Source organism: Arvicola amphibius, chromosome 2 (assembly GCF_903992535.2).
Source record: "Arvicola amphibius chromosome 2, mArvAmp1.2, whole genome shotgun sequence".
Taxonomy (NCBI): Eukaryota; Metazoa; Chordata; class Mammalia; order Rodentia; family Cricetidae; genus Arvicola; species Arvicola amphibius.
The window spans coordinates 32280060-32298870 of record NC_052048.2 but is presented as its reverse complement, the minus strand read 5'-3'; the positions used below and the strand labels follow the sequence as shown (position 1 = coordinate 32298870).

General features: G+C 46.6%; 1 protein-coding gene across 1 annotated transcript in view; it reads left to right on the top strand.

Moving 5' to 3' along the window:
* Window positions 1–174: 174 nt before the first annotated feature.
* Ift122 (intraflagellar transport 122) overlaps window positions 175–18811 on the top strand; it is a 71219-nt gene continuing 52582 nt past the window's right edge. Inside the window, 4 exon segments of the mRNA XM_038320275.1 lie at window positions 175–306; window positions 9762–9828; window positions 11418–11502; window positions 18179–18257. Of these exon segments, the coding sequence (XP_038176203.1) occupies window positions 266–306; window positions 9762–9828; window positions 11418–11502; window positions 18179–18257 (272 nt within the window). The 5' untranslated portion in view covers window positions 175–265.

Genomic DNA, 18811 nt, shown 5'->3' with positions numbered 1-18811 from the left:
CCACTCGTCTTCCGTGACCGGCTTGCGTCATACTTCCGCTTTCGCCTCCTGCGTCCGCCTCCTGCGTCCCTGCGCGCTCCGCGCTTCAGTGGAGGAGCCAGCCTCCCTTTTGGACTTGCGCACTTGGAGCTCAGCGAACTCACGCGCGGCCCATTGCGCATGTGCGTTGCCAAGGGTAGCGCAGGTAGCCGGGGTGGTTTGCCGAGAGAAGCCTGTTGCTGTCGAGTCAGGGAGGAGGGGCCCGAGGCGTAAGGGAAGCGGCGCGATGAGGGCTGTGTTGACGTGGAGAGACAAAGTGGAGCAGTGGTGAGGAGCGGGACGCTCGGGGATGGTGGGGGAGGCGGCGGGAGCCGGCGGGAGCCGGCGTGTTGCTATAGCAACTGGCCTGCGGCCTGGGCCCAGCACTCTTATGCTGCACCTTCAACTCCCCAATGTTCTTTCTCCTTGAAACCTGAGATTCCTGGAGTGGGCTTGGGGACCACCTGAGGATGGCGGTCTCTGGAGCGGTTTATAAGTCCTCACCGTCTAGTCTTGCTCCTCTCTTCTCAAAATCCCGCCCGAACTTTTCTCACCCTTGTGTTTTCTAAGCTTCCTAACCTTTGATACATTTTCCAAGTGCCCAATGTTTGGTTACGTGATATTTTTTAAGTTTTTTTGAGATAAGGTCTCACTTTAAAGCTCTGGCTGGCCTGCAATTCAGTGTTGACCAGACAGGCATTGAACTCACAGAGATCTGTCTGCTTCTGCCTCCCTAGTACTGGGATTAAAGGAGTGCGCCACCATGTTTAGCCTACCTCACTTTTATTTAAACATGGTTTTATGCAGAAAATTATTCCATATATGAGAAATCGTTATTTGTCCCAAGTGCAATAACTATAACGTTTAAGCAGGGACAAACATAACAGTGTGAGTAGCTTGCATCTGTTAAAAGGGAGTGTTTCCGCCTGAGCTGAACTGTTTACGCCTGATCTACTGTGTCTCAAGTGGGACATTCCCATGTAAGGTCAGAGAGACGTGTAAGATGAGCATCACAAAAGACATTGTCCTGATTAGAAAGCTTAGCAGTTCAGAACGAGTACTTCCTACACAAGCATGAGGACCAGAGTTCTAATCCTAGCATCTACATAAAAGCCAGGTGTGGTCCTATGCAAGCCTGTACTGCTGCAGAGGGGAATCGAGGCTGGATGATTGATGGGTTTGCTAGCCACCAGCTTAGCTGAGGAGGGGGCCTGCAAGTTAAGGGAAGAAGAGAGGACACCTGATCCCCGCTGGCCTCTGCAGACCACATGCACACACGTGTTTACTCATGCATTTATATATTGACACACACATTACACATAATGTGTATTTGTACAAATACAAATAGTTCGAAAAAGGATGAAAGTAAGTTGGACCCAAGCCTGTAATCCCAGCACTTCTCGGGGAGGAAGCAGGAGGATTGGGAGTTTAAGGTCATTCTCAGCTACACAGTGAGTTCAAGGCCAGCCTGGACTCTATGAGACTCAGTTTCAAAAGACAAGAGAGACTGGACTGGGAAAATGCCTCATCGCGTATTCACGTACAGGCACTCGCTGCCCGGGGATGAGACCTGGTGGAAGGAGAGAACCAGCTCTACAAAGTTCTTCTTTGACCTCCACACCAGTGCCGTGACATGTGTACCCCTCATCATCTGTACACACACTACTACACATGAATAGTGAAAATGGCCAGGTACAGTGGTGCACCCCTTTAATCCCCTGAAGGCAGAGGCAGGCAAATCTCTGAGTTTGAGGCCAGCCTTGTCTATAGAGTAAGTTCTAGGACAGCCAGGGCTACACAGAGAAACCCTGTCTTGAAAACCAAAATAAATAAATGAATAGTAAAAAAAATGTTTTATAGAAGAGAATGACAGTAGAGCAACTTTGCCATCTTAATAATTCAATGCTGTTTGCTGTCTACTCTTATTTTCTCACCAAAATTCATCAGCCAAGAAAACACTTTGGGAAATGCTGGCATATTGACTAGGTCTCAGCCTGAATCAGATTCTTCCTAGATGGTCTGTTCATCGTCACACCACGCTGTCTGTCCTGAGGCCTTGCAGTGTGTGACGCTGAGGTCCTAAACCTCCCTCAAGGCTCGCTTTGGAGGAGCTTGCAGAAGGAGCAGCTAATGCTGACCGGTTCCAGATACTGCCTAAGAACTTTGTGTTCTTCACCTTGTTTTTCTCCTCACAGCGGCTCTGAGGGAGGCAACTGCGATCACCTCCAGTTTGCAGCAAGGAGCCTGAAGTACAGGGAGGGTAGGGAGATGAGTGTGAGGTGGAGCCAGCTTGCCAGCTCAGGCTGCCCCATCCCAAAGCCAGTTCTTTCAGCCTCTACCTTTAATTCAGCCAGACAAGTCATGTGAACAGGCTTACTTCTTTACATCTTAAATAGAAGGAACTTCTGTTGCTTGTAGGTTGTTCTGTACCCGACTTGAAACCTGTCACCTTGCCAGTGTCTTTCATTTGAATAAAACGCTTTTGGGAGGTGAGCAGCAGGGTACTCGCAGTGGAAGGTGCTTGCTTCCAAGCCTAATGGTGTGATTTTGACCCCCTAGAGCTCACATGGTGAAAGGAGAGGACCACCTCCTGCTAGGTGTCCCTCTGGTCTCCAGAAGCTCTTGGTACTACACATGCCCCCAATTAAATAAAATTTTAAACATTAAACAAATGTTTTTGGTCTTGATTTTTGAAGACAGGGTCTCATGTAGTCCAGGCTGGTCCTGGGTTTCTGGGCAACCTCAGCAGTGCTGGAGTAATAGCATAGCATAGTTTTATTACTTTTCTCTTCTCTAGTGTAAGAGCACTCACAGCCAGGGATGGTGGTGGCATCCCTGCTTTAATCCCAGCATTCAGGAGGCAAAGGCTGGTGGATCTCTGTGAGTTTGAGGCCAGCCTGGTCCACAGAGTGAGTTCCAGGACAGCCAGGGCTACATAGTGAGACCTTACAGTGGCTTTCTCAAAAAACCAATACACAGAAAAGAGCACCCACAGCACAAACTGGCAATAATTGGCAGCCAAGCATTTGGCTTCTGTGTCAGAGAGCAATAGGGAGTGGCAGGGACTATGGCAAACTGGAAAGCTCCCGTTCTGCACGAAAGGGGCAGCTGCTGCTCTGCTCCTGCCAATTACCACTGCGTAGGAATTTGGCTTGGTGTGTGCAGATCTTCCTATTTTTTACCAGAAGCTAGGAATCTGCGTTTTAAATGTGAAATGTCCTAATTTTTAGATGTTGGCACCTAATTAGAAAAAACAAAGTAAAACACCATGTGGGCCAAACAAAACATTTGCTGGTCAAATGCAGGCTGATCTGCTCTGTTCTCAACCCCTGGCACAGAATTTGGTTCATTCTGCTCTTGTGGTACTTAGAGTCTGTTGGGTGTGAGAGTTATTTTTTAATCTGTTTAGCCCAGAAGTCTAGAAACTGTAAAAGCAATGACTATCTCATTTCCTAATGTTTCGGGAACCTGTTACTGTTTGGTGAATAGATAGGTGTGTGTGTGCATGAATGACTAACCAACTGAGTGAATGACCGGTGAAGACTGCTTATCTGGCTGTTACTGGTTTGAAACAATCTATCAGAATAGGAGGTACAGATTTCTGTAGACCAGCAGCCTGATGATGGCTACATGTGCCAGCCAGTAGAATGGAAGGAAACAGAACAGAATTAGCTCCTAGATAGTGGAATCCAGCAATTCCAGATGCCCATAACTCGCTGTCCCCCCCAGCTCCACACCCCCCTCCCCCCCCCAGCCTGCCATGGGCTCCTGCTCTGTGTTTTTGCTTCTGGTCTGTCTTTGACCCAGCAGCAGAGCTCACTCGGGACCTGTTGCTGTGATTCTGTGGCTCTGCTCCACATACACCCAGAGTGACCCCTTTCATGTCAAACTGTGCATTTTGCTGGGTGGTCCTCTGGCCTCCTTCCCTCTAGGCTTGCTAACATTCAGATTTGTGTTTTGGAGCTAAGCCAAAGATTCCATTTCCCTACCCAAAGACCCTTCTCAACTGATTCTCTCCACCTCCTCCCTCTCTCCCTCCCTCCTTCTCTCCCTCCCTCTTTTTCTTTCTTCATGTATGTGGTATGTGTGAGCATGTGTGTATGCAGATGTCCTTGCCTGTGTGTGCACATGAGGAGGTCAGAGGTTGACACTGGGTATTTTCTTCTATTTTTTCCACCTTATTTTTAATTATTATTTATTTTCTATGTTATGTATGTGGATATTCTGCCTGTGTGTATGTCTGCGCACCACCTAAGTGCCTGGCACCTGCAGAGACCCGAAGAGGGCAGCAGAGCCCCTGGAACTGGAGTTACAGACAGTTGTGAACCTCCATGTGGGTGCTGGGAGTCCATGTCTTCTGCAAAAGCAGCGAGTGCTCTTAAATACTGAGCTCTCTCTCCAGTCCCCAACCTCCTCCTCCTCCTTATTATTATTTTTTGAGATAAAATATCATCACCGACTCTGAAGTGAACCATTTAAGCTAAACTAGCTAGCTATCAGGCCCCAGGATCTGCCTGTTTCCATGTCTCCATTGCTGGGGTTATGAATAATGTTTGTCATGCTCAGGTTTTACATGGAATATTGGGGACCTGAACTTATGTCCCCAGGCTTGGTCAGCAAGCACTTTACCCAAATGAATTATCTCCCAGCCTTTAAATTCTCTCTTAGCTTTTATTTCTGAACTTCTAATTTTCTTTCTCCCTTAAATATGCTACTTTAGGTTCATCTCAAGCACAATGCCTTTTTAGGCTAGCCCGTCTTATTCTGGGCAGGCTAGCTAGCATTGAGGGCTGTTGAGATTGAGGAAGCAGGAGGTATGGTTCAAGGGTAGAGAGCTTGTCCAGCATGTGCGAGGCCAAGCATTCTTAGCACCACATTAAAATTTTAATGAAGTGATATAATTTGTCTGAGATTGCAAATTCCTGCTACTCAGATCTCCAGCCCAGTAGAGAGCTCGTCTCAAAAAAGTGAAGGGAAACCTTGAGTTTCATGTAGGCACAACAAATACACAAAAATAAAAGCAACCCCAAAGCAGTAAACAAGGTAGCGTGTGTGGATTGTGTGGCTTTGAAGAGCATCTTGGAACTTGAGTCTGTAGAGGACAGTTGGCAGGGCTCCCCTCTCATCTCTCAGCAGTGAAATCTCATCATGCAGATTTGACAGTTTATCTGTTTCATAAAGGAGGACACGTGGGGAGAGAGGCTGCCATGGTGGCACAGACCACCAGTGGACAGCAAGCCTCCAAGCCCTGGAGTGTACTGGCTGAGGCTAGATGGCCATGTGGAGAGAACATTTGTCCTGGGTGGGCGTTAGATTCCACGACAAAGTCTGAGTGCTTTCCAATTTGGGGGATTCTGTGATGTTGTGATATTTTAATGAAATCCTGGGGATGGGGCTCAAACATAAAGTTCAGGCAGATTGCCAATTGCGATCAGTGTATTTAGGACTTGTTAGGCCCCCGGGTCTAACATAAGATGTAACACTTGGTCATTGCCCTCGAGTTGTAGATGCCTGTGTTAAGGAGACATATATGACATAGTCAGCCCATCAGAAGACTGGGCTTGAGAATGACACTGAATTGTTTAGGCTCCAAGGACAGCGGGAGTCACATCGGACTGGAGAGCTGGCTCAGCCGTCACGACGATTGCTGCTCTTCCTTCCAGTGGCCCTAAGTTTGGTTCTCAGCATCCATGCTGGGTGACTCATAATCACAAATTAGGTGTGTATGTTGTAATTTAAGAAAGTACATTTTAGGACATCCAGAAAATGAGGCTCTGAGGGGATTGTTTCATCTTAGCCTAAATGAGTCACACTTGCAACTGAGATGGCTCAGTAGATAAAGGTGCTTGCTGCTAAGTCAGATGACCTGAGTTTCATCCCAGGTACCTATGTGACAGGACCAACTCCTGTTAGTGGTCCTCTGACCACACACGAACCATGGACTGCATTTGTGTGCCTCCCCAAATGAATTAATAAATGTAATAAAAATGATCTGAAGCCAAGAATGGTGGCACATACCTATAATCCTGACACTTGAGTAGTGGAGACAGGAAGATCAGAAGTTCAAGGTCAGGCTGGAGAGATGGCTCAGCAATTAAGAGCACTGGTAGCTCTTACAGAGGTCTTGAGTTCAATTCCCAGCGACCACATGGTGGCTGGCAACCATCTGTAGTGGGGTCTGATGCCCTCTTCTGGCATAAAGTTGTCCATGCAGATAGAACACTCATATACATAAAATAAATAACTCTTAAAAAAAAGAGTTGAGGTCTCATCCTCAGCCACATTAACTACACAGTGAATTTGGAACCAGACTGAGCTATATGAGGCTATTTCAAAAACAACAACAACAAAAATGCCAGGTGAGGTGGCTCACACCTACAAATCCAGCATTTGGGAGGAGGCGCACCATAAGTTCAAGGCTAGCTTAGGCTACAAAGGACTAGGTTAGCCTGGGACAGAGTAATAAGACCCTAACCCCACAAACAAACAAGGCAAACATAAATAAAACTAATCCAACCACAGATAATCCTTGGAGAAAAGGTATAAGAATCATTATGACTGGCTCAGACATATACAGGCAGGAAGGGAGCCCCAACTAGATGAAAGGTGCCATTCCAAGCTAATGTCTCATCAAAAGACATGCAGATGCTAGCCATTTTATATGAGGCTAGAGCATGACCCCTGGTGTTAGGAGGATAGCCCTCTACCTTGTTTTATAGCTGAGAGTGACATTCAGATCGGTCAGCTTTCTTGGTCCCAGTTCCCCTCTGCTTTTCAGTCTAGCATTTGCTTCTCTGAATGTGAAACCCAGAAAGAACATTTGGAACAAGGAAGCCCAGGCCTGTAACCATATAACAGTGAGGAAGAACAATGTAGAACTTGGGCCAGGATTTAATTCCACGCAGTATGCCAAGCTGGATAGCCAGACAGGCTTACCTTTGCTCAGCCTCTGTCGGGCAGCTGTGCAGCAGAAGACAGCTCCTCTACATATGCTTCCAGTTCCTCCGCAGGCCTGCCCTGTCTGCTCCGTTGTGCTGTAGTGTGTGCAGGTGAAGTAACATTCCCTGTCACGACTCTCAGCTGCAAGTGTAAAGAGATTTTATTCAAGGAGTCTTCCAGGAGCCAGTAGCCTGTGGTGTATGATGTTGTGTGTGGACAGACACATAGAAAGGGTACTCACTCCACATGTATAGAAGGGAAGAGTCCAGAGCCGAGGATATGAAGCTAGCTGCATTGTTGCCTGTCTGCCTATAATTCCAGTCCTTCCGAGTCTGAGGTGGGAGGATTGCCGGCATTTGAGGCCAGTTTGAGCTAAGTAGCTAGCACCAGGTCAGCCAGGGATATAGAGATCCATGTCTCAAAAAAAAAAAAAAAAAAAAAAAAACAACAACAAAAAAAAAAAAAAAAAAATAAGGGCTGGTAAGATGGTTCACAGATGGAAGTGCTCGCTACACAAGCCTGATGACCTGCGTTTGATCCCTGGAGTCCATGTAAAGAATTTGGTAATATACATCTGTAATCCCAGAGCTCCTGAGGGGAGACGGAAGGTGAGACAAGGGAGTCACCTAAAGTTCATGGGCCTGGAGTATACCACACGGTATAACACGTCCCATGCTGTAATACACCACACAGCAGAAGCAAGAGAACCTCTGCCTCAGCACGGTAGAAGGCGAGCACCAATCCTGGAAAGGTGTCCTGACTCGCTTGCTCCCACACTTGCACAAAGACACAGAAGTAAATAAAATAATATTGAAATGGCAGATGAGGGTGGAGAAGGGAGGTGGTGGCCAGAGAACATGAGGGAAGGATACATTTTTAATGTCTTTGTGGTAAACGATAAGACACATTAATTAACTTTCTGCAAAACATACTATATATATTATATAAATATATTGTACCGTATATACAGTTATTATTTGTAAGTTACTTTCCAAATTCTACATGGAATGCCTTGAGTAAATGATAATACTTTTGAGGGGGGGTCTTCTGAGAAGGCAAGAAAACCTTGTGAATTACTTCATCGACCATGATACATACTAACAGCGATAACAAAGACTACAAGGCCTGAGGGAGGGTTGACACATGTGTTTTAAGGCTGGGCTGCTGGGATTGGAACCCTGGCTTCACCTCTCCCCTGCAGCAGTTTGCTTTCAGGCAAGTCGTTTAACTTTGTAGTTTTCTTATCTGCAGGGCAGGCTTAGGGTTGTGAGGTTGAGAGAACTTAAACAATTGAGCATTTAAACTGTATCCTGTGCACAGCAACACATGTGCTCAATAAATGTCAGCCGCTGGGAAAGCATTCAGGGAAACATTTGACATGCTTGGCAGTCATCCAGGAGAGTAGAGGCAGTGCCCTGTGATGGTTAGAAGTCCAGGTTTCAAAGGCCCTGGTTGGTTGTGTTCAGCTCCGGCCCAGCGGAACCATGCTATTACCTATAAGCAGAGTCCAGTTTGTCCTTTCGTGCCCATGGCAGGGTTGTTTCAGGAACCCCAAAGGTATCAAACTGACAGATGCTCCAAGTCTACCTTTCAGACAGCATGATGTCTGCGTGGGAACTTTCAGAGGACCTAGAGCTACCATTATGCTGTAAATCACCTCTAGATGACATGGGAATGCTGTGGAAATCTACTCCGCTGTCAGGGAATACTGATAAGGGAAAAGGGACCTGTGTTCACTACAGACTTGATTTTTTTCCTCTGAACGTGTGTATGTGTGCGTGTTTCTTTCTTTAATTTATTTTTAAGACTTATTTTATTATGTATACAGTGTTCTGCCTGCATGCATGTCTTCAGACCAGAAGAGGGCACCAGATCTCATTACAGATGATTGTGAGCCACCATGTGGTAGCTGGGAATTGAACTCAATCTCTGGAAGAACAGCAGTGCTCTTTAACCTCTGAGCCATGTCTCCAACCCTGATTTCTTTTTGCTTTTATTTGTTTTTTTGAGACAGGATTTCTCTGTTTAGCAGCCCTGGCTGTCCCAGACCTTGCTTTGTAGACCAGGCTGGCCTTGAACTCACAGAGATCCGCCTGCCTCTGCCTCCCGAGTGCTGGGATTAAAGGCGTGCGCCGGCGCTCCTGGCTGCAGTGCAGTTTCTGTGCAGTTCCTCCTGCCCTCACAGTATCCCTCACCATCTCACCCACTCTCAGGGGTCCTTGGTTATAAAATGCTGTTGCATGCCTGTCAGTATGGAGGCAAAAAGTGCCCTACTTCCTGACATGTCATCACTTAGAAAAGCGTATTCTTTGAAGCTGGTGCCACAGGAATCCTTGCCCAGTGTGTCTGCTTCATATATTCCCATTCAGGTAGAAACTCCTGGAGGGTAGAGAGTGACTCTGCCAGCTCCCGTGTCTGTTGGTACCCCATGCCTAACGTGTACTTGGTAAATGTCTGGGTAGCTGTCATGCCTCATGCTTTAGCTGGGGTGTCCCGCCTCACCATGGAATGCTTGAAAGAGCCTGTGCCCTCAGCTGTTGACCCTTTGAATCATTTCTGGCTTCTGGACGAGAGGAAACCAGGACGGAGCTGACTGCCGAGCAGATTGTGATTGAATGGGCTGCCAAGGTGTGGTTGTTGAGTGGAATTTGCAGCCAGATGCAATTGTTAGCTATTATTTTCTACCCCGGCACACACACACACACACACACAATTTCATAATGGAAATAAAGTTTGCTTTCCTGGCCATTAGCAGACCTCATCGTTTCAGTTCTTAATTGTCTTTTTGTCTTGTCTCCTGTTAGTATCTACGACCTCGCATTTAAGCCTGATGGAACTCAACTGATTCTGGCTGCAGGAAACAGATTGCTGGTAGGGTTTTGTCTTGAGTTTCCATTCTGAGTGCTTTCTTTCTCCCTCCCTCTTGTAAGTACTCTGAAATTTGACCCCCTTTTTTTTTGAGATAAAAAAAGCAAGGGCGGAAAACCCAGCCATTCCTTTTTAATAAGGAAGGAAATGGTGTATTTAAAACAGGTAGGTGGACTGTCTATCAGATAGGAACTCATGAACAATGCCTCCTTTGGAGTCATTTGTCTTTCCCCTTTGAGACACCCATGAAATGGTTGCAGACAATTAATCAAAATGCCTTTGAAACTGGGTGGGTGTCAGTTCATATTTTGTTGGACCAAAGTGAAATAACAAGGCTAAAGGCTATCTGTCCTTCCACGAGAAGTCAGAAAGCTGACCCCGACTTGTGGGCTCGGGAGCTCCTAAACAATTCCATATGAATGCTGTCCTATTGTTCATAGTTTCAAAGGACACAGGCTCCCTCTGGAACCTATCCTAGTACCTAAGAGTAATCTTCAGAGACGCCTATCTGTTTGACCCCAAACCTCTGTTAATAGACCTTCTTCCTGTAAGCTGCGTCCTCTCCGCTGTGTCTCGGTACACAGACCGATGGTGTCCATGTTCTGTGTGTGAACCGCATTAGTCTCACGACCGTGGTTGAGTTGTTCTGCAGACTTCTTTCCTGGGTAAACAGCATAGATCCTTTTCACTTCCCTTCATGGACTTCCTTATCCAGTGTTCTGCCTGTGTGGGAGAGCGCTGTCCTCATTTTTCAGATGCTCTGTTTTTTACATCACATATTTAGCCATGTTGCACAACTATGAAATACCCTAAATGCACATTACAGCTGGGTTTTATAGCACTCCCTCCCACTTGCAAACCCCACGTTTGTTAGATCTGTGACTTTCAGACGTGGTAGCAAGTATGATGCATCTGTGTGTGCTGACATTAGTGGCAGTGTTGGCCCTGACAGTTAAACATGTTGTCCACCAGCTCTTTGCGAGTGCTGGCTTTGTTATTGAGGGCCTGCCTTGATGGGTCATTTATCCAAGCCCATGTAAGAATGAGGGAAATTGACTCAGGTCTGGTTGTGCAAGTTTATAATCTCAGATCCTTGAGAGGTGGAGGTAGGAGGATCAGAGATTCAGTGCCGGCCTGTGCTGCAGAGGAAGTTGAGAGCCAGCCTGAGCAACTTGGTCAAACCCTGTTTCAAAATAAAAACTAGAAGAGAAGGCTGGGAATCTAGCTCAGAGGCAGAGGGCTTGTCTGGGATCGTACAGCGCCCCAGGTTCAGTCCCGGTACTGGGTGGGGAGGTGGGGAGAACAGGTGAAGTCTGTGGAGCTTTCCCTCGAGTGAAAATGAGTGGAGTCACTGTTTCTTCACCATTGATGGCGTGTGCCTGGCCACACAGAGCACAGGGCTGGACCTCCACTTCCTGCTTGCCTTGCATAAGACATATTCATTCTTGCTATTCAGTGCTGTCTCTACTTGATACTAATTTAGGAAATCAACAACTGTTGTGTTATAAAAACAAAAATAGCAGTAGCACCCTGCAGGAATTTTGAATAATGGATGTCACACAGATAATCGATATTTTTACTTCTTCTGTCAGGTTTATGACACCTCTGATGGCACCTTACTTCAGCCCCTCAAGGGACACAAAGACACCGTGTACTGTGTGGCATACGCAAAGGATGGTAAGAGGCCTCTTTACCTCTGTCATGGCCTTGTAGCTGCTCATCTTCCTCCTTAGGAACGCTGTAATTATCTTTAAGATACAACCTGCATGCTTGGAGGCTAGGAAGAAGCTTAGAATTTAGCTACTCACTTAAACAGGTAGTTTTGCTTGCCTTTTGTGGTACTGGGACTAAGCCCAGGGCCTTGTGCAACAACACCAGGTAGGTGCTCTGTCGTGGAGTTAAGTCTCTAGTCTAGCTAGCCACATGTTAGGCACTGCCAAGTGCTTGTCTTACTTCAGAGAACAAAGGAGAAGAAGGGATTGTTGGAAGCCAGGAGGAAGGGAAGGATCAGGGAACACGTAGCATGAGCATAGTCAATAAGATAACGAAGTGTGAGGCTGGCAGGGTCGGAAGGGCTGAGTGGCACAGAAGTCGGTGCATTATCTGATGGCTGTGAGATAGACCCCTTCAGAGAGGGCAACTGAGCAAAGACTTACAGGTCCGAGATGGAGAGATTTTGGATTAGGCATTTGGGAAAAGAGCTTCTTTTTTCAGGATTTGAGGGGAATTTCAAGATAGGGTTTCTCTGTAACTTTAGAGTTTGTCCTGGAACTCGCTCTGTAGACAAGACTGGCTTCAAACTCACAGAGACCCACCTGCCTCTGCCTCCCGAGTGCTGGGATTAAAGGCGTGCGCCACCACAGCTCGGCTGAAAGGAGAACTTGAAGATGGAAGAGCCACTGCAGCAGCCCTTGGGCTGGAGCTAGGGCAGAAAGAATGGGAGCGGGGATAGAAAAGAGCAGCTGTTGGGTCGCCAGATGGTGTCAACATCATCAGAGCCCTCAGTGAAGGAGTGAAGACAGCACCATTGTTAAAGGGGTCTGAGTGGACCAGGGGTCCGATCTGATTTCTATTTTATATGGAAGCCTTGGAAACAGCTTACCAAGATGAGGGGAAACAGGGAACTGAGTGACAAGCATCTTCCAGGATGGGTTCAGTGTCAGACTTCCGTGGGGGCCAAAGAAGTGGTAAGAAGTGATCAGGTTCTGGATAGCTTTGAGGACAGAGCGGATGGGATTTTCTGGCAGGTTAGGTGAACACTGCAGGCAGCTTCACAGCCCTTGACTGAATGACTGGATGGTAGAAGTACCCTCCTCTGATGTGCATGGTGCTGTTGTGGGGGCAGCCACAGTGTAAGATCCAGAGTTCAGGTGTGCACATTTGCACTCTGGAAACTTGGTGGGAGAGAGGGAAGAGATGGCTGGGATGCCAGTGTCCAGTGGTGAGGATATGGGACCTAGGACACAGGTAGGTAGGGCTTTGCTTCTGGAAGGGTCACGGCAGGCGGGGCCTGTGATAGTAGGGATCTAAAGGACATTCTTTCATGGTTTTAGTGTAATGGGAAGCCACCGGGACTGAGAGTGAGAACTGGGAAGGAGGTGTTAGAGAGTTGAAGAGAAAGGAAGAAGTAAAATTGCAGGTTTGGAGAGTAGGAGAATGAATGGATTTGGGAATGCAGTGGGACCCCCAGAGCTGGAAGGATATACTTGAAGCTGGCGGTCATGAGTTGCAAGTGACAGCCCTTTGTGTGGTTTGTCTTCACCAGCCTCCTTGAGCTTCATAGCAGCAGCAGGAGGAGAAGGGATGGCTTTAGTCAGAGTGCAGTTTACAGGCAAGGTGAAGTGAGAGCGGAGCAGAGAGGATGACTTGAAATGTGTGGAGAGGCTGCAAGGGAAGAAGGGTAGTGGAGAAGAGGTGGGGTCTGAACTTGAGGGATTATTATACTGCAGCACCTAGATGGTTGGGACAGAGAGGAGGTGGTTGGAGAATTGGTGTGAAATTGTGAAATTGAGATTTTGAGCTAAAAGTAAATTCTTGTGGGCTGGGGACATAGCTCAGTGGTGGGACACTTGCCTAGCATTCTCTGGCCCAAGGCTCTGAGTGTCTTCCACAACACTGCAAACCCTATAGTAAAATGAAGAGACATAGATGGTAGACATCGGTAAGTAGATGTGACTTTTGTTAATTTATTGGAATGGGCAGGTGGCTAAACGGGTTAAGTCATTTGCACCAAGTCTGATTTGAGTTGGTTCCCTGATATCCAGTTGGTGGAAAGAGAGAATATACTTCTGCAGGTTGTCCTCTGACCTCCAAATGTGTACTGTGGCATGCACAAGCCACCCCCCCCCCAAATACAGAAAATAAATAAATAGATCTAAATTAAACTTTTATGTCTTACTGAGTGTGTGCACATGTGGGCATGTTTTGAAGGCGCACATGGAAGTCAGAGGATAACTTCAGAGAGACTGTTGTCTCCATCCACCTTTACTTGGGTTCTGGGGACCGAGCTCAGGATGCCAAGGTTGTGTGGCCAATGCCTTTACCTGATGAACCGGCTTCTGGCCCAAGCCCTGACTCTGAGCTAGTTATTGTTTCTGTCACTTCCTGGGTCACATGCATTACTGGAGGTGGTGCTCTGACCACAGCTGGAGTCCGTACATCAAAGGCCACATAGCATAGATGAGCCTAAGACCCAGGTGTGTAATTTCTTTGGATGGCAGACTTCTTTGAGAATTAGATGAAAGCTTTAGGCCACTCTGTAGGTAAATGCACGTACTTCATGTATATGCAGTGTCTTCAGCTCTAGCCTGCCTTAGCCTAGTCGCTTGCTTCACTTTGGGAGAACTGACCTGCTAGGTCCTGGGGCAGGTTAGTGAGAGGCAGCACACATTTCTTGCTTCATGGTCAGGTGTCTGCTGTGGCAGTTTGAGTTCAAGTTGATACTCCAAGGAGACCAGTGGCAGGCAGCCTGGGTAGCTGAATTATTTGTGCATAGGTGCAGGGGCTGCTGGGTATCCTGCGTGTGTAAGAGAAGCCCCATGGCCTGTAGCTCTGTGAGCAGTGGCATTAGTCAGCACTCTGCAGAACTCTGTCCACATGGTCCCATGTGACCCTTCTTCTAGCCCTCTGACACTTGCAGCAAGGGCAGTTTTACTTCCTCTGGCTGAGGGGCAAACAGGGCTGGAGCATTTATAGAGGCTGACTGATATCCTCTGCCTATGATACCTGGGTTTTCCCGGTGTATCACACTTTTTGTGACACACAATGATTAGGAGGTCTTAGTTCCTCTAAACTTGTCTGAAAGTAAAGATGTACAGATTACGGTTTTACTTATTAAGTCTGCTTGTTTCTGACTTCTGAAAGCTTCCTAAGTATTTAATGAGCCACCATGATTAAAGGTGTGTAACACGTAAGTTCCCTTTTCAAGAACAATATAAACCAGTGTGAAGAAAAAATAGTGAATAGCCGTAGCTATGTTTTTTTAGCACAGTTCTATTCCAGGCATTGTTCTGACTTTTTTTTTTTTTTTTTTTTTTTTTTTTTTGAGACAGGGTTTCTCTGTGTAGCCCTGGCTATCTTGGAGCTTACTCTGTAGACTGGCCTCAAACTCGGAAATCTACCTGCCTCTGTCTTCCAAGTTCTGGGATTAAAGGTGTGCACCACCACTGCTCAGATGTTCTGAACATTTTATATGTGTGTGAGCATGTGTGCACATGCATGTCCTTTCTTCCCATCAAGTATGAGGTCAATTCTATTACTGTCCATTTTCACATGAGGAACTAAAAGCCTGCAGGTATCCTGTAGCCAGTTCCAGTCACACAGCTGCTCGGTGACATCACTAGGGATTCTGACACAGGCTTCTGGGCCTGGAGCCCATACTTGTCATCTCCTGCTGCTCTCCAGGTCAGGGGGGTGGCGGGAGGGGACACCTGACAGCAGAGTATCTCTCTGATCAGCATTTGCTGCAGCACCACGTGCCGCAGCTGCAGTCTCCCATCTGAACTGACTGTGGAAGGAACTGACTCACACAGAGCCTCTGAGGAAGGACTTCCACTCCCTGTCTGTTTGACATGGGCACCCTGAGGCTCTGGAAATAAAGTCTGAAAATCTGCAACAAGTTGAGCTGGAGGGATGGTACAGCAGGTAAAGGCACTAGTGTTTGTCACCAAGCCTGAAAATCTGAGTTTGATCAGTGAGACGCACATGTGTGAGGAGAGAACTCCTAGAGTCATCCCAGTGTGCGCCATGATGTCTTTTGTAATAAAAATCTGCAGCTGGGTATGCAAACCCTGACCTGTGCTTGTCTTGATGCACACCAAAGCAAATGAAGGCTCCTGGGGTTTGCTGCCGGGTACTGTTGTAAGGAGGCCGCTTATTTGTTTCTTGGCAGCTCAGACCCAAAATAATCACACGGAAACTATATTATTTAAAACACTGCTTGGCCCATTAGTTCTAGTTTCTTATTGGCTAACACTTAATATCTTAATTTAACCCATTTTTAGTAATCTGTGTATCACCACATGGCAGTGGCTTACCTGGTAAAGTTTTGGCACCTGTCTCTGGTAGGGCTACATGGCTTCTCTCTGACTCCACCCTCCTTTCTCCCAGCATTCAGTTTAGTTTTCTCCACCTACTTAAGTTCTGCCCTATCAACAGGCCAAGGCAGTTTCTTTATTCACCAGTGGTATTCACAGCATACAGGGGGAATCCCACATCAAGGTACCCCACTCTTCACATGCTAGTAAGTTGGTGTCCATGGAGTAAATCAGGAATTATTTGGTATATGTTGCCTCTTTCTAGCCTGTTCTTACTTAAAGCCCAAGCAGTGTAGAAATGCAGGTCACATCTGTCACTCTTCTATTCATACCTTCCCCTGGCTTCTCACGGCTTGGGGTTTAAAGGCAAGACCTCTGCTATGGCCCTGAAGGCACTAGAGATCCCTCAGTTACCTGCTTCATTCCTTGCCACCTGCTCTAAGCTGGTACCTCTTAGCCATGCCAACATTTTGGTGCCTCAAGGCCTTTGTGAATGTTTTATCCATGTGCACAACTTGCCCTTTCTTTGTACTTGGGTCAGCTCTGCTTATCCTTTAGATCTCCACTCAAGGATCTCATCTGCGTTTGGTCATTCAGGTTAGTGGTTCTCAACCTTCCTAAGCTGCGACCCTTTAATACATTTCCTCATGTTGGGTGACCCCAACAATAAAATTATTTTCATTGATACTTCATAACTGTAATTTTGCTACTGTTATGAATAATAATATAAATAACTCATACACAGGATATCTGATATGTGGCCCTTGTATTAGGGTCAGACAAACCCCGGAGGGGTTTGAGAACTGCTGCTCTAGGAACTGCTGACCCAAGACCACAGTTTCAGTCAGGCAGGATGGGTAGGGTTTTGAGATCTGTTGCATGGTGTGGTAAGCATAATTAACAATAATATGTATTTTAAAGCTGCTAAAAGAACAGATTTTAATGTTCTCATTGTTAAAAATATAAGTATCTAAGGTGATAAATATGGTAATTTGCTTGATATAATTATTTGACTAAATATATCAAAACACTGTACTGTACTTCATAAATCTGTATAACTTTGGGGGATGAGGGAATGGCTCAGTGGGTAAGTGCCCGTGACACAAGCATGAAGACCCGAGTTTGCATCCCCTGCACCCACGAGAAAACCTGGGCACAGTGCTGTGTGCCTGCTCTCCCGGCACTAGTGGGTGGGGACAGATGAGCTCATTGAACAGCTAGTCAGGCTAAGTCTGTGAGTTGCAGGTTTAGTGAGAGAATCAAAGATAAGGTGGAGAGCATTAGCGGAGGATACCCGACATCATGTGAACACATGTGTACCCACATATATCACACAAACACATGAAGAGATAAACATATACAGCTGTAAAAATAAACCAAAAAATCAGGAGGCTGGAGAGGTGCCTCAGCAGTCAAGAGCACTGGATGCTCTTCCAGAGGATCCATGTTTATTTCTCAGCACCCCCGTGGTAGCTCACAAACACCTGTAACTCTAGTTTCAGGGAATCTGCTGCCATCTTGTGACCTATGCAGGCACCAGGCATGTACCTGGTACACAGACATACATGTAGGCAAATACCCATAAACATAAAATAAAAATAGGTAAAATCTTTTAAAAATATAAAAAGTTTAATGTTAGTTTTCCCAGCTACTCTCTTTCTGTACAGGACTCATCCTTCCATAACGTTATTTGTATTGGATAAGTTTAATGTCTGCTTCTTGGACGAGGCCCTAGGGAAGTGAAGCTTAGGCGTTTAATAACTACTCATCCCTTCTTACAGAACACGGTACACAGATGTAGCCAAGCCCCAGTGAGTCTGGGATACTTGGTGCCAGGAGAAGTCTCACCTGCAGATCCTTGCCTTTCCATGGTTGATGAGAAGCAGCAGAAGGGCTGGGTTTACAACTTTGTGGGGCGGGTGCTCAGTATGTGTAGGCCCTAGATCCTGCCCCCCCCCCCCTCAAAAAACAGCAGTTGAGAATAAAAGGCCACTTATTACCCTTTAAAGGTAATTTTTAGACAGGGTCTTTTGTAGTCCAGGCTGGCTTCAAACTTACTATGTAGCCAGGATGACTCTGAACCTCTGATTTCTTGCCACCGCAAGTGCTGGGTGATAGGAATACACTAACTACACTCCCAGTTTCTGCAGTGCTGGGATTTGAACCTGTGGCCTCATACATACTAGACAGCTACTCTGTCAACTGAACTATGTTCCTACCTAATTAGGTGCTTTGAAGATTAGTTTTCTTGGACATGCTGTCTGGAAAATGCTGGTTTAAAGTACATGTGATGATTTTTCTTTTTAAAAACCTTGCAGGCAAGCGCTTTGCATCTGGGTCTGCTGACAAGAGCATCATTATCTGGACCTCAAAACTGGAAGGCATTCTGAAGTACACGTAGGTGACTCCATGGGGGAGCAGTATTATAGTTTAACTCTTACTGTTTTGCTTGAGACAGGGCCTTCCTCTGAGAGGCAAGCCTCAAGCTTATGCCCTCCCTGCCTCAGCTTCAGGCAGGGTGTTTGCACCTGGGTTTGCAGGTGTGTTCACCAGCCACACCTGACTCTGTTCTGACTGCTTGTTCATTGTGGCCACAGCCTTATGGAAACACTATATGGAGAAATCTCCCCAAGATGAACTTGAATTCAACACAGGGTGGGTGGGAAGTGAATGATCACTAACTGGCTTAGCCAGCACTGATCTGTGTTTCATGTAATGTATCTCAGCTAATCCTGACTGCACAGATTCCTGTCTCCTCTCTCATCCAGCATGTCCTCTTCACTGTCTCTGCCTCCAGGGATGGCTTTGCCTCTACCCAGTGTCAAAGCTAGAAGGCCAGCGCGCTCTAAGCTACCTACCCCTTAGGGGCTGTGCTCAAATCTCTCCCTTTCCTAGCCAGACCTCCATTCCCCCCACGACTCCCACACACATCCTACAGGTCTCAGTGCACA